Here is a 15,410-nt window from a genome sequence, read left to right on the forward strand (position 1 = left end):
GAGTATTATGCTTTTCCCCCTGGAAAGAAAGTTTCCAAACTCTTTTTGCAGTGACTGAGAGGCTTATCCAGCTTTGCTCTTTTTCTCCACCCACTTCAAGGCTTACTTTAAAAAACTTGACGTGAAAATTTGTGAAATAGATAAATGGCCAAAGTTATAAATATTTAAAAAAAGAGATGGGAAACCAAAACATTTTCATTTGGACTAATAAAAAACAAGTGCTGACTTATTTGATGCTTACAAATAACATTTTCAAAGGTTAGAATCTTTTCTATACCTTCAGTTTCCATGTACCTCATCCTCTCATTCAGAATTCAGCACTGAGTCACTGGGGGAATTCTCCAAACTGGAACTACCAGTACAGGATCTACTGATTTGTAACCAGAGTTCCATTCTTGATTTATCTGGCAAATTAGCACAAAAATTATTTTAGGGAACACTGAGTTTGCAGGCTTCTCTAATATTTAAAATTTACCAAACCAGATATAAGGCATCAGAAATAGTCTCTAGTAACAGGTGGAATCAGTTATGTTGTAGAAAAGGCACACTTTATTAGACAAAACCTTCTCAGTAGAGATGAACAGACTTCTAAAGGTATTATTAGCTGAGACTAAAAAATTACGGATCAGATTGTTACTGGCTTTTCTTTCAGTTAGAATTCATGAAAACAGGTTTTGGGGAGAAAATGGGAAATTTATGTTCAGATTTTAGCAGTACAGAAATTCCTATTTGATGATACCTAACCCTGAACCTCAAAACTTTATGTAGTGCTTTTATTTTGCAAAGATGGCAACTCCTGCAGCCAGACTCGTTCAGCCACAAATGCTTTTCAAGCCCTTTTAACCACAAACTTTTACTAGTTTAATTCTCTGAACCTTCACTTATGAGGGGCTAATGCTATTGACCTTGATTGCCTTTCCCAAAGGATCAGATATGAATAGAAATACTGTAATGTAAACTCAAGTCAGTCTCATGCTGGCAGTAGCCTGCTGAAGGATGCTGTACACAGCATCACTAGTAAGCCAGTGACCACTTTTCCATGGAAAAAGCACATTACATGCAACACACCCTGCAAAGAACTCTGGGGAGTTGGAATTGACTTGTGTCTACTCCAGTTTTCTTTCCTGATGCAGTTATCCCAATTCTCTTCCAACAGGGGATTCATCACACAGAAACTGAGAATAGGTTTTTTCCTAGATAGAAGCAATTCTTGCCATTGCAATGGAACTTTTATTTCAAATACATTCTTACAACAAAGCTGTAGTTTGTTATACAAGTAGATAAACCCAGGAGACAAAAGACTCATGTATTCCATCTTAAAATATTGGGCTCAACTAAACTGTAGCTGTTCCCATGCATTTCTTAAACCATGTTAGGGGTTTTTCAGAGCAATGGAAATAAAGATGTGACCCAAGTTATATAGGTAATTAAATAACGGTCCACGATGACAGAAAACTATCTGCTCATTCTTCAGGCTCTTTAAAGTGTAGGGTGGCAGAAGTTTCCTTATAAACTCAGGAGTTTTTCATTGAGAGCAATCTGTGACTGGGTGAGGTTTGCCAAGTAGGTTACCATCAGTAGGTCCTGAGAGAGGAGGAAAAAAACCAGAGATCAGAAATATTAACAAAGCTGGCAGCCCATTAGGGAGTTGAATTTTTAACACCCATAAGGCAATTTACAATCAGCTACTAGAAATATTGATAGTCCTGAAAGTCCTACCCTGAGGAATGCTTCCCTTGCAGGAAGGTGGATTTGGTATTCCCAGAATATGAAACACTGCTTGTGAAATTTTAACTCTGAGTTCACCCATGTTAACCAGGCAAGCCAAAGGGTATAAGCAAAATTAAAAATTAGTTCTGGTCCTGCAGACTGTGGGTGAACAACACACTCAGAAACTCAGCTTTCACTTTCTAAAATTCTGTTACAGAAATAAGGTAGCACACTAAAACCTTAGTCATGTCCTAAGTGATACATAAGGAGATAGCTCAGGCAAGGGGAGCTGGCAACTTATCAGTTATCCTTGAAATCCATACTGCTTTAAGCTCTGTAATTCATATTGTCCAGTCACTCGAAAAGAAGAATTGGTGCTGGTTTTTAGATTACTCACATAATTCCTGAGTACTTTCAAACCTAATCTCATTTGCAGTTGCTAGCAAAATTACTGTGAGCTCCCTTATCCGCCTTCAAAAGCATGAAGAACATCCACCTCTCAGAACATCAAACTGCTGACAAGAAAGAGCTATACTTCTTATTAACAATTGTATGAAAAGATAGATTGTTTCGATCACAGACAAATTTGGTGTCTGTATGACATTGTTAAAATTGCTGAAAAGGTCAGCTGATAAACTTACATTGATATTGCTGTTCAACATTGTCTCAAAGTCCTCTGGTGAAATCTTTGGCACCTGGTTAATAAGATCCATCAGGAATCGCCCAACAGTGTTGTCAGCAGCCACTTTGCCGGACTAAGCGTAAGAAACACACACTTTAACGTGAGTAAAACTCAGGAAGTTTATGGCCCAGAAAGAAAAGATATATTAAAAGCAAAACAAGATGCACAAGCTTAGATGAAACTTATCTGCTGACCCATAAAGAGCTGGCCTTACCAATACATCCTCTGCATACTGGAGCACCATGGTCAGGGTATCCTGAATCCTGGCTGATGCTGACCCCACCTGCTGTAAGTCACTGGATAAGCCAATCACTCGATTTGGGCTAAAACACGTCTTCATTATAAGATCCACTGAAAGCAAAAGAAGGATCAGTGAAAAAGCTGGCTGCTGCAGGAAACAACTTAAATCCTTAACTCTTGGAAGATTTTTATGACATCTTCAGCAAGACAGTCTAATTCCCAGTAGAATGGCAATTTCACCAGAGTAAGAAAACAAAAGCATTTAAGCAGTGTCACAACAATGGTTATAACCAAAGCAGGAAGAAAACATTCACCTCCTATCCGCTCTGTATCATAATAAACGTATTTCACTGTTAGAGGTGTGAACATCACGCCCATAGTTTTACCAGGGACTCCCATCGGGGCACTAGGGAAAACAAACAAACAAACAACATTTTTAGCATGGAAGTATTTAAGGGAGGAAGTAACCTATTTCCACCTCAATGATCTCTGTTAGCACTGAAGTGTGAACATGAGTAAGTTGCTCATTCTTGCTAAAATCAGCAATATTAAGACCAAGGATAATGGAGGACAGGAAATCAGTCCTGGCATACTATTAATTGTTCATTTTCACCTAAGAATAATCCTAGCTGGCCTGACACTTGTCAGCATGGATGCATGAAGAGCTAAGTAATACCTTCTTAGCCACAGGTCCTTCTTGCTTACAGAGTAGGTATTCTATCCTGAAATACTCCATGCTCTTTGAGAAATCACTTAAGGAAAATAAATATGACAAAAATTCAAGTACAAAGTACTCCTGACACCTTTATTATCCCTATTATTCAAAGTGTTTGAAGTTCATTTATGCTTCAAGTGAGATGTTGTGGAAGAGCTTGCTTTTTTAAGCAGCACAGTCAAGAAGCAGTAGACATCCACTACACTGAAAGGCTGAGGTTTTATCCTTAGAGAGGAGAGCTTTTCAGCCAGCACAGTGAGGTGAAATAGTTTATTTTCTCAGTATTTAATCTCTATTATTAATTTATAAAAATGGAAGGAGTTAAGGGGAAGAAATACCAGCCAAGAAGATGCTGTTTGAGTTGTTTTAAACTGCACTATTCCTCCAGCTTGTAAAAACAAACTGCTGAGCAATTAAGCGCAGTGACTGCAGGCACATTCAGTGTGATGGAAGTTAATGACACCGATGTTAGCTATAGGAATCCTGTGAAATGTCACAAAAATCTTCAGAACACTGTTGATCAGGTCACAATTCCCCACTCCAAGAAGGTATCAGCTTATGGAAGATTAGGTCTTCCAATTTACGTTCAGTAGTCAAGACATCCCAACAGGAAGTAAGCCATGATCCCTGGCTTACTACTGCGTTTTACGTACTCCACAGTATTGTCCAAAAGGAGACCCCCACAGCCCCATTTCTTGTTATCCTTATGTCTCAGTATTCAGCCAGCTCCCCTCCCCGAAGCGCAGCGCCCCAGAGTACCTGACGTAGGCTTTAATGCTCATGCGTGAATTCTGGAGACTCGTGTCCACAGTGAGGTGGATTGGGTTGTGTGCTTCCCGGCTGTAATACTCGTGGATCAGGACGGAGTGTTCCGTGATGTCATGGCCTGTCGCATACCTTCAAAAGACCACACATGGAAGAGTCATTCTTCCAACCCTCAAGTCCCCAGTTTTTGGGACTGTTGGTATTTAACAGGTTTGCATCCTAAAGTACTGATTTCAAAACACTGAGCTGCAGAAACATACTATAAGCAAGTGCTTTAACTAGGGAATTTGTAGTTTTATGGCAAGCTGTCCTACAATTGTAGGAATCGTGGGCTGAGCACACACGTGCCTGAAACATGCACAGGGCCACAAAGAATTGGTATGGCTGACTTCAGATTCAGTTATGTGTCACTATGCTCTAGACTCACTCTTTATTTCTCTGTAAGCCAAAGCAAGCCAAACAATCTGGACCAATCAAGTGGATCTTCCACAAATCAAGTCTCCCTGCAGGAGCTAGAACTTGTTAATCTAGCTCCTTTAGCTTCTCTGCAATTAGCTTCTCATACACTCAGGAAAACTCCCGTCATTAGAACTGCGTTTTGCTATGCCATTAACAGGTTGTTGAGGAAGTTTGCTCCACAAGAACAGAACGAATCTACTTTGTAGGATTGGAGAAGCATGAAAAGATTAATGAGACTGTCTGTCCACACTCTTAAGACCTCTTCTTAGCAGAGAACTTCTGCATGCTTAAGCTGGTATCAGAGATTCTATTCCTGCAGCATTTGATACTTGAAATTACTCTTTTGTGTTCTCCCTTCTTTCTAACCAGGTATCTTCTGTGGTGCAGGTTGTATTACACGTGGCTACGATCTTCTAGCAAGTACTGTCATCACTCCTCTGTCATACCTTTTCCAGATATTAACAGACAGATCCTGTAATAGCCTCCAATACCGCCTCTTCCTATTACCAATCTGCAGCACCTTTATAACTGGCTCTGTAACAAGAGTTGCCTGATCTTACTGCCACAAGCAGTAGCGCTTCTGCTTCTCAACCTGTGACAAGGAGACATACATACTGCCCATAGTTTAAGGGACCAACACAACTGCTTGCCTCTTTTTACGGAAGGACTTACCAGCCCAAGATGATCTCGCTAGGAGACACCTTCTTGTGCAACTCATACATGTTTTTGGCAAATTCCATATCGACTGCCACCTAAGAAACAGGACAGGCCCAGGTCAGCTGGTTACAGGGATGCTTAGCCCTCAGCAGAGCCCGACACGGGCGCACGCCCGAACGCGGCATGCGGTCCCACGCTCCGTACCTCATCTTCGGACTCGTTGTGCGGGACCGAGAAGCAGTTGGTGACCTCCACAGAGTGCTTGTCCACGGTCCCTGCGGGAGGGCAGCGCGGTTAGAGCGGGCGCCGCGGGGGCGGCGGGCTGCCCGCCCGCCCCCAGGCTGGACGGCGGGCGGGGCGGCGGCTCTTACCTAGCAGCGTCCCGATGACCCGCGCCGCGCCTTCGTTGCGCCGCTCAAAGCTGTCCACGATGGACGCAAGCACGACCGGGTGCAGCCGCACCACGCGGCCGCCGGGGAAGGGGCCCGAGAGCGCGGCCGAGAGCGGCGCGGTTGGCGGCGGTGCCGGCGTGACCGGCGGGGGCGGTGCGGCGGTAGGGGGCGGAGCGTTTGCCGCCGGGGCAGCGGGCGCCGTCGTCGGGCTCTGCGCTGGGGCAGTCGTAGGAGAAGCCGGAACCGGAGCCGGAGTCGCAGCCGGAGCGGGCGCTGTAGCCGCCATTTTGCAAGAAAGAGGCGGGGACGGGAGCGCCCCGGAAATAATTGGCTGATCTGAACGCCTGTCACGCAGTGCTGCGTTTCCATTGGGGAAAAGACTGAGCTAAGGCCCTCCTACCATCTGTTAGCCAATCTGGGGAGAGCGATTAAGGGCATATGATCTGATTGGAGGAAGAGCACAAGGTCTGTGAGCGAGGCTCAGACCCTCTTGGGGACGGATAGCTGTTCGATTGGGCCTGCCATTCCCCGCCTCCATGCTATCCGCTCCCTCATTTGCTGGCACCGCTCTTGCCTTCTGTCTGTCAGAGCGGAAAGACCTATTTATTTGCTGTGGCGCTGCCAGTCACCCCGCTGAGTGCCGGGAGAAGGCGGGCTTTGTGCCTGCGTGCGGTGCCGAGTACTCCCTCTGGTGGGTGAGGGGATGCCTGGGCGGTGCTAAGCACGATGTAGGGACCGAAGGTTTGTCCCCTCTGTCCGGGCTTCAGCAGTTACCTGGCGAATAGACTTCTGGGGTATAATTTGCCCGCTGCTTGTAGTGTCCGTGCGTTCCTTCTCGGGCAACGAACCTGAGTTCGTGGGGCAGGGACGGCTACACAAAGTCTGTGGCTCTGGCAGCTGGGCGGGAGGCTGGATTCCTCGCTGCCCTTAACGTTAGTTTGACAGACTGTAAGGGAGAACTTCGCTGTGTTTGAAACGTTTTCGTCTCAAGCTGTTCTCTTCCAGCAAGTAAACCGTGTGTGAGTGTGTACACGTATAAACTGAAGGATCCTGTAGTCTCTCCTCGTGATGAAATGCCTAGCTCAGTGAAAGGATGCTAGTCAAAACCTGCATCAGCTGCTGACTCTGCTTTGCCAGTCAGGTGGTGCTTTGACTTGATGAGAGCATTTCCTTGTAGCTGTTTCCTTGGTGTAGCAGAGAGAAAAGTGCAGTGATGGCTACAACCTCAGGTCCAGTCACCTTTATCCTTTTACAGGTCCACTTTAGGCTCCTGACCCACTCCTGCACTGGGGTTGCCAGTTAATTTTAACATAAAACTCAATTTTACCAGGACTGGTATGTTTTTGAGTTTTCTCTGCTTCATTAGTGGAAGGGTGAACATCATTAGTTGATGAGCAGCTTTGACTTCGTCATTGAAGACAGGCTGCTGAGTATAAAAGGAGCAGTTCAATAAAAAGGTAATGAATTCTATCTGTGTGATAGCACTTTGCTTCTTTTACGTAAGTGGAGAGCACCTGTCAAAGCCACAAAGGATAGCTAATACATGAGATCACAAACGGATCTTTATCTCTTCATAAAAGCACTTCCTAGTCTGTGGACCAGTAAAAACTGGATCTTCTGTTGGGCTTTCACTGTGCAGGCTTCATTTCTTGTAGGTGTGCCTGGGTCAAATTGCGTGAAGCTTTAAAACATTTCTGTTCCAGGAGCTTTGATGTGTCATTGAGAAGTCTGATGTCTGAGGTGTTCTGGTTAGAGAGCAGCTGTTTGATCTCATTCTTCTTTGCATCAAACTACCCTTGTTACTTAATTTGGCATAGTCAGCTGCAGATTCAGGTGAAGCAAGCAAGGTTCTTTAAGACCTGCCCATTACACGTTTACATTGGCACCTTTAAAATTAGGAAGCTGAAAATGGAACCACAGTTGCGCTTAAAAAGTGGCAACTGCAATGTCCTCCTTTCAGTACACTGACATCCAGCTGCTGGACAGAATGCTGGAGAGTGTATGTAGCTAGTAAAGATGGATAGCTTGTGTCTTAGAAGTCAAAGATCAGTGGTTGGCTCACGCAAAGCCTGTTTAATGCAAAGATTGCATCAATCTTTTTGTCTAATGATAAGAAAATCAATCATGTGATAGTGATTGGAGCAGATGTGTCCAAGCTACAAAACCGTTTTTCCTTGCTGAATTAGTGAAAATCAGAGACCTTCATAATTTTGTTTCACAAATTATCAATTTACTTTTAGAGGATGCACGTTAGTGGTGCCTGTTGTTGAAAACTGAGTATCCATCTAGTGAAATGAGTAAGATGTTCAGATACTACCCCATTACAGTAAAATTTATCTGCTTAGAGGAGAAACAGAAGATACATTTCCACATGAATGTGGGTCAGAGTGGTAACTTAGGGCCTTCTGATTTTACCTTTTTTCTTCGCTCGGTTTCCCTGCATCTGGCTTTGGTGGTCAATACAAATAACCTCCTTGCTCCGCTGTTGTATGGTTTCTCTTTATAGTCCTTAGGTGACTGAGAGATTGTTATTGCATATACTGTCATGTCAGCTGCATTTTCACAGATGATGTATAATTTCTTTATCAGTAGCTATCGTCTCATCTTGCTTGTATTGCTGGAAGCCACATCATCTCTTGGTCTAAGGAAAAATATTTCTTACATTTCATTACAGGTAAAACAAAATATTTATTTAATTCATTATGCCAGGCTGTAGTTTCATCTTGTTAGCTTAATGGGATTGAATCCAACATTTTTGTTCTATTATTATAAGAATAATTTTCTGTTGTGCATTCTAAGAAGTTAGTAGGGTTTTTCAGTCACTGAACTTAACGTTAATTTTATATAATCATGCTTTTTTAGGAAAAAAATAATACCAGGTCTCATTTTCCAAATAATTTTGGGATCATAGGACATTTTTTTTCCTGGAATTTTCAATCTGTGTCTGCAGCCTTCATTGCACTCACAGAGCTCTCACTTCACCTTCTCACACGGTCAAGCTACCAGCACTTTAATTTTCTCTTGGTTATCTGTGATTTTCAGTATCCATATCTTCTATCTGTTACCCAGAACTTTTATATGATGTACTCATGGGCTGTGCTTTCAAGTTTTGGGGTGGGTTTTTTGATGTTGTTTTGGTTGTTGGGATTTTTCGGTGGGTGTTTTTTTTTTGTTTTGGTTTTTTTGTTTGTTTGTTTTGTTTTGTGTTCCTATTAAAGAAATAATAGTTCCTTTATTTGTCCTTAGTGGAATGTCTTAGATGCTCATCTGCTTCCCATGCATTTGGTATTGCCAGTAGATGAAAGACTCTTGTTGGCAGCAGCCAGTTCCCAGTGTAATGTGTCAGCTGCTTCAGCTTCATAATAGCAAGAGGGATTCAAGCCCTTCCTTGCTTTTGCATAATGTTTTGTGGGAGTACCTTAATTATCAGAGAGAGAACACTGACACATGGAACTACTGAGGCAATGCTGGAGAGAAAATCCAGATAGTACTTAAAAATCAAGGAGTGTAGTCTTAGCTGCATACCACACTGATATATGTACCTTGTCTAAAGTTAGAGCAGCAATATCATCATCAGGTGTTCTAAAATAGCACACTGGGGGCTGCCATGTGCTTTTTAGTCACTGTGGAAATACAGAAATCCAATCTAAAGTAAAAGTCATTTCACAGAATAACTTGTAGTGAGGAGAAACAGAGAGAAATGTTATGGCATTATTCAATCATAACTTATGGCAACAGATCCTTTCATGGTCAGAGTTTTATGCTCATCGATGAAGGGAAAATAGAGACAGGCACTGAACAAAGGATGGCTGTGGAAATAAATGGTCGCAAACCCCAAATGGTACAAACTAGTTGGCTCAGACAAGTGTTTAAAATTTGAAACTGCCCAAATATGTCCCCAAAAAAATTATTTAGCTGTTCATGAGTCTTGTGTGTGCCAGTTCCATTGTTTTTGATGACCAGTGAGAGACCATTTTACTCTAAAAGTCAGATTTCTGTTGTGGCAGTGCTGTAACTGTAACCCCTCAGACGTCAGTGGGAATTTATCAGTAGTAACTTAGAGCAGGCTTTTCCTGAAAAGAGGTGGTTTTGTTTGTTTGATTTTTCAGTTCAGTATTGTTGAAATCAAGGACTAACTACTTTTATTCCAAACACTGATAGGACATTCCAAAGGAGTCTTCTGTTGTCTCCTACCATGCCTCTCCTCAGGTATGCACAATCATGTATTCACTCTATTTTCCCAGAGGAGTTTGACTGGTATTCTATGTAAAAACAACTGTGTAGTTTATCATGAAGATCTGTATCACATTAGTATACATAAAACAGTGACTAAACTCAAGCCCTTATGAAATTTGTTTTATGAGGATACACCCTTGGCTAGATTATTTTTGGAAAAGTTTGTTTCAGCTGTTTTCAGAGCTGGGTCAAGATCATACAGTTCTTTGATTATTAAATCAAAGTGCATAAAATGCAGTTCTGCCTCCACTATTGCCTACTTCTTCGTAGTGGCCACAGGGTGTATAAACACCCATGGCAGGGAGTAAGTCTGCTCAAATAATAATGGAAAAGCTTGCAAGGCACAATCCTAGTGCAGGCATTGCTGCATAATACAGCTGTCATGCCACAATTTGTTGAGGAAAACCAGAAATATTTGGTAACAACGGCCCCAGTTGTGTGCATGTGTTGCAAACATTTGCATAAAGAGAGATGTTGCTAGATGTTACTCAACCAGCCTCCTGGGTTTTGGACCAATTGTGTACGGGGCACTTCTGTCATTTTATGCATGTCACTGTGCGGTCACTGTGAATGCTTCAGATACACAGGCAGAAAGCCCTGAGAAATAGAATCTTGCTTAAAGTGTGCTGTTGTTTAGCTACTGGAAGTGTAAGAGCAATGCAAGAAAGGATGAAATCAGAATAATGTATGTGGGACACAGAGAAAAAAGAAACTGGATAACTAGAAATAGGATTGTTTGGGAAACATGAAACTGCCTGACTTTTGAGATTAATGGGCACTGAATGATAGAAGATAGGATGGCAGCTCCCAGGAGGAGTGAGGGCTTATGTGCCTGAGAGGCGCTCTGCTTTTGTTTCCATCAAGGCCAACTGATCTAATCTGAGGTTCTGCCTCTCCAGTAGCTCGTCCGGGTGTTTTGTGGAAAACCTTGTCTTGGTGTCCCACCTGCGATGGATGCGGGAGTCTTTCCACCTGCCTTTTCGGACCGAGGGCCGGCTGCGTTGGCTTTTCCAACAGCTCCGCAGCCCTCCTGCACAGACGGCCAAGTGGGCAGGGCCTGGCTGGGCCGGGCAGGGCCTGGCTGGGCCGGGCCGGGCCGGGCTGGGCCCCGCGGGGCTGCAGCCGCCGGCTCCCGCGAGATGGCGGCAGGCACCCGCGCTGCCTCGTCCCGGAGCGTTGGCTCCAGCCCTCTTCGCTGTGGTCTGAGATCAGTCAGTGCCTTTGCACGAGTTTCGTGCTTAATTGGATTATTGCTAAGAGATGCAATTTTATTTTCCTCTGATATTAAGGCAATTACATAGTCATGAATAAAAACCACATCCTTAATGCTAATTAATCAGTGACTTAACTCGGCCTTGTTTGAAGTAGCATAAGAGGGAATTTGTGCATAGTACTTTTTTCCCACCAGTATTTATTATACGTATCAGACTTGCCTGTTTCTTCTGGTAATAAAATTAACATGGAATCAACGAGGTGGAAATCATTACTTTTACCTTAATTCTACCTTAATTCTTCTCTGCTGTTCTGCATATCAATGTCACAGAGAGCTTTACTTCTGGAGATTACGGTAATGCAATCCTAAAATCCTAAATTTTACTGAAATATATGTTAATGAAAAGTATTCTAGGGCTTTGATGAGAGCACGGACTCAACCTCTCAGGTCATTCCTGCTTCTATGGTTGTGATTATTTTCTGCTTTTGACTCAAAACATGTTTTGAATCAGCTTTCAAGGGAGAGGCATTTTATAAACTATTCATACTTAAAACTAAGTATGTGTTTGCACTGACCTAGCAAAGCACTTAGGTGCACTACCTTGCAGGATCAAACCTTGTGTAGTCGTGTGGTATTACAATCTTCCTGCTACCCCATGCAGTGAGAACTGAAGAAAACCTCCTGACTTACCTTTTTTTCCCAGGGAGAGCAGGGCAGAAGTGTGGCAGCTACTGTCCTTTCTGTGCAATCAACCTGAATAAGTAATCTCTGTCAGGCAGCCTTTAACACAGTGTCCCTTTGTCTGGTAACTTGCTGTTACTGTGCTTGGCTTAAAAGCAACTGTAACAGAGCAATGCTGTGTCCTTGAATACCTACTGACATCCAAATAAAATGAAGTGTAATGTCACTAGCAGATAAGTATGAAAGTTCTTATGCAGGCAGATTTCAAATATTAAAATTTCCTAAAATTTGTAACAGCTAATGTATCCCTGTACTGCTTACTTTTTGGGAAAATAGTATCTTCTCCCAGTCTTTTGTTCTTATAAAAATCACTTCACAGCTTTACTTCTCTTGTGGATAAGCATAACCTTTCCTTGGTGTCCTTAACAGGATGGGTTGAAATTGCCACTTTCTATACATTTGAGTCCAGACCTAGAAGCAGACCTTTGGCACTGACACTGTTAGCTATGCCACTCAGCACAAACATTTGCTTTTGTGTCTTGAGATGGAATCTACGCGCAGAAGTGAAGTAACTAGACTGGAAAATACATATTTCATTTGATGGTGTAGGGAAGCCTCCTGAGAGATAGAATGGCCAATGTCTTCTTTTGTGAACTCCAAGAATTATATGATTTTTACATTACCAGAGTCTGACAGTGTCATCTGTCCCTTCACAGCTCTGTGCTTTTTTTTTTTTCGGTACGAGGCATCTACATCACGATGTGTTGGATGAATAAGGAAGCAGTGAAGGAGAAGGTCAGAAGATAATAATTTACATACAGAAATGGGAGCTGAAAGGAAAAATGGTAATAAAATCTAGGGGGTAGTTTCTGGATAGGAGCCTGGGAGACCTGAGAGCCCATTGCATTTCTCTTACTGGCATCTTGGGCAATGTTAAGGCAAGTCATCCATATAACTGAAGTAATGACATAGATATGCTTTGGGTAGTGTTTTAGCTCTTTCAATATGAAGTATTTGATAATAACTGGATAGTGTTATTCTGTTTGTTCCACTGATTTTGGGCAAGTTATTTAACATTTAGATCTTAGTTTTCTACTTCTGCAAAATCAGACTAACGATATTGTAGTGGCTAGGTTGTATATAGGATGTGAACAGACAGTCTGCTGAGGAAAGGTGGGAAAGACCTTACCCTTTGACAAAATAGCTTTGAAAGGAAGCTGAAGAGTGCATTTCCTGACCCAGAGACCATGCACTTTGAAGAGGGAGGAAGTGTTCAACTAGCCTAAGCAGGAGAAGAACAGAAACTGTCTCTGTACTGTTTTCCAGCAATAAATTGAAGTAATTCTTTAGCTGATATGAGTTCATGCTGCTGAGACCTCGGGTGTAGCAGCAAAATTTGATTGCATTTTATATCAAAACTGTTCATCATGAAAACTTGGACTATACTATCATATTTGCAAGCACTGCTTTTGCCAAATGCTGTCCCAATCAGTTTATCTGCAGACTTGAAATACTCCAAGCACTGACATATAAATTGACCTTCTATATTCAGTTTGCCAACTTGTCTTTCTGCATCAGAAAGTACGATACAGTATTGGCTGAGTGAACTGTGTAGGGCTGGTTGGACTGGTCTGCACAAGGATTGATTCCAGGCTGGCCAGTACACCAGCTGAATCACAAGGCTTACAGCTCTGCTCAACTTGAATTATTGTGGCAGATGGTGGAGTACACAAACAGTTAATTAGACCGTTCAGGTGAGATTTCCATCCCCTTCTGAAAAGCCAAGTTTCTGTTTGTAGCTATAACTTCACAGCTAGTTTCTTCTTCTGACCAGAAAAGTTCAGAATTTTCAGAGATCTTATTGATGTTCTGGGGATTTGCTGTTCTCATTCTCTCAAATATTCGGGATTTGCCACTTACTATTCTGAATGACATACCTTTGCATCTCTTTTTTTTTGCATTGGAATAAATAACAAAAGCTGATCCATCACTGAAATATCATTCCAGTCACTTGTTCCCATAGCTGCCAGCAAGGCTGCCTTCTGCTAATGGCAAAATTTATGGGAGATATCCCTCACCATGCCCAGTCATCTTCCCTTAGCTAGCTCTGTTGAGAAATCTTTCTTTTTCATTCTCTGCCTTCTGGAGTCTACAGTGGATTCTGTCTCTCCCTGAAAATACCATGAAACTCTCCCATATCTTTTTGTTGCTGGGAATTTTGCCTATGAAATATGAATAAATTGCCTCATTTTTAAATGTGCCAGTATCTTAGGCTTCCTCTGTACACACCTTGGAATATTCTGTAGCTTATTAGCAGAATGGTCCAGTTCAGTAAGTACATCACTTTTTAAAGACAGTGGAAGTCACAGCCTCTTGCATTTTTATGTCTTATTCCAGTTTAGCAAATATGAGAAGCAAATGCCTTCTTCATTTCTGAAAGGAAAGATTTTTGAATGGTAGGAGAAACCTACCCAGAAAAAGACATTGCTTTGACTTCCTAGTGAAAAGTCTCCCGGTGGCTTTAACAGACAGGAATATACAGGTATTGCAGCCTAGCTATTCAGTTTTCACCCCTCTTATACTTTATTTGATATTTTAAAAATTATGTAGCAAAAAAGTTACTGGGTAATACTTTGGTAATAACTTCTGGCCAAGGGACTGACGCACGGGTAGGTGGCTGCTCATGTTTGGAGCCTCAACTGTGTATGTTGTCTCTGTGCTGAATGGTAAGAGAAGTGCCTCCAGAAAGCAATTCAGTCACCTTGCTAATATCTAATATGGATGCTCATCATTTCCTCTTAAGGCAGTTGTCACTGTGAGTATTGATTGTATGGAGACTCTACAGAGCCTAGATGACAAATGCAAGCATCTAATTTTCCTGCTTAATGCAAACCATCTGAACACAGCCCTAACCTGTGAAAACAGGATGACAGCAGGAAGCAAAAAACTGAGATGGCATCAGCTTGTGGTAGTGCTGTCCATTTGTGGGGCAGCTGAATTCTGAGTTTTTGGGAATGAAAGGAAGGCTAGGCTAGCAGCCTGCTTTTCCATTCTTGATTCTGCACTCCATCACCGTTCATGAACGCATTCTGTCTTGTTCTGAGCATGCCTGCCCCTATGGCTTCAAATGTCTCTTGTCTATATAGCTTAAAAAATTATCAAGACTCTAATTAGGGCTTTGTTTGGTTGTTTTTTTATTTTTTTAAAAATATAGTCTTAAGAATAGAAGAAGTTATTACAAAGAGAAGAACAGAAGGTAAAGACTCATTTTGGGGATAGTGTATTATCTCTCCAGCAGAATGTAAGTCTAGAGCATTGAACTTAAAATTATACATTGTCAGAATGGGAGAGGTTAAAACTACATTATGCCCCATGGAACTGAGTTAAACTTTACCTCAAGTCCCTGCACTGAGTCCTGTATTGGCTGATGTTGCCTTAAAAGATACCTAGTCTGTAGAAAACATTAAACTTAGGGGCATGGATGAAATATTGCTCATCTGAATATAGCCTGGAGTCTTTCTGCATGAGAGTAAGATATGGATAATAACACCACCTTGCTTTGCAGGAGAATTATGGAGACAATTATTTTAATTCATTAGAAGCTCAGATATTCTGTCTTGGGAGATGAGTACTATAGATAAAAAGAGTGAGTGACAAAAA

General features: G+C 42.2%; 1 protein-coding gene across 1 annotated transcript; it reads right to left on the reverse strand.

Moving 5' to 3' along the window:
* Nucleotides 1–1,182: 1,182 nt before the first annotated feature.
* Nucleotides 1,183–5,906, reverse strand: LOC311204615 (eukaryotic translation initiation factor 3 subunit F-like; the record flags this gene model as incomplete). The annotated part of the gene is made up of 8 exons (XM_084281017.1): nt 1,183–1,584; nt 2,352–2,465; nt 2,607–2,743; nt 2,947–3,038; nt 4,107–4,244; nt 5,244–5,323; nt 5,433–5,503; nt 5,600–5,906. 8 exons carry the CDS (start codon nt 5,904–5,906, stop codon nt 1,507–1,509), a joined length of 1,017 nt encoding a protein of 338 aa, XP_084137143.1. The 3' UTR covers nt 1,183–1,506.
* Between the last annotated feature and the right edge of the window lie 9,504 nt (nt 5,907–15,410).

This window comes from Gallinula chloropus (assembly GCF_964237585.1).
Source record: "Gallinula chloropus genome assembly, contig: HAP1_SCAFFOLD_654, whole genome shotgun sequence".
Taxonomy (NCBI): domain Eukaryota; kingdom Metazoa; phylum Chordata; class Aves; order Gruiformes; family Rallidae; genus Gallinula; species Gallinula chloropus.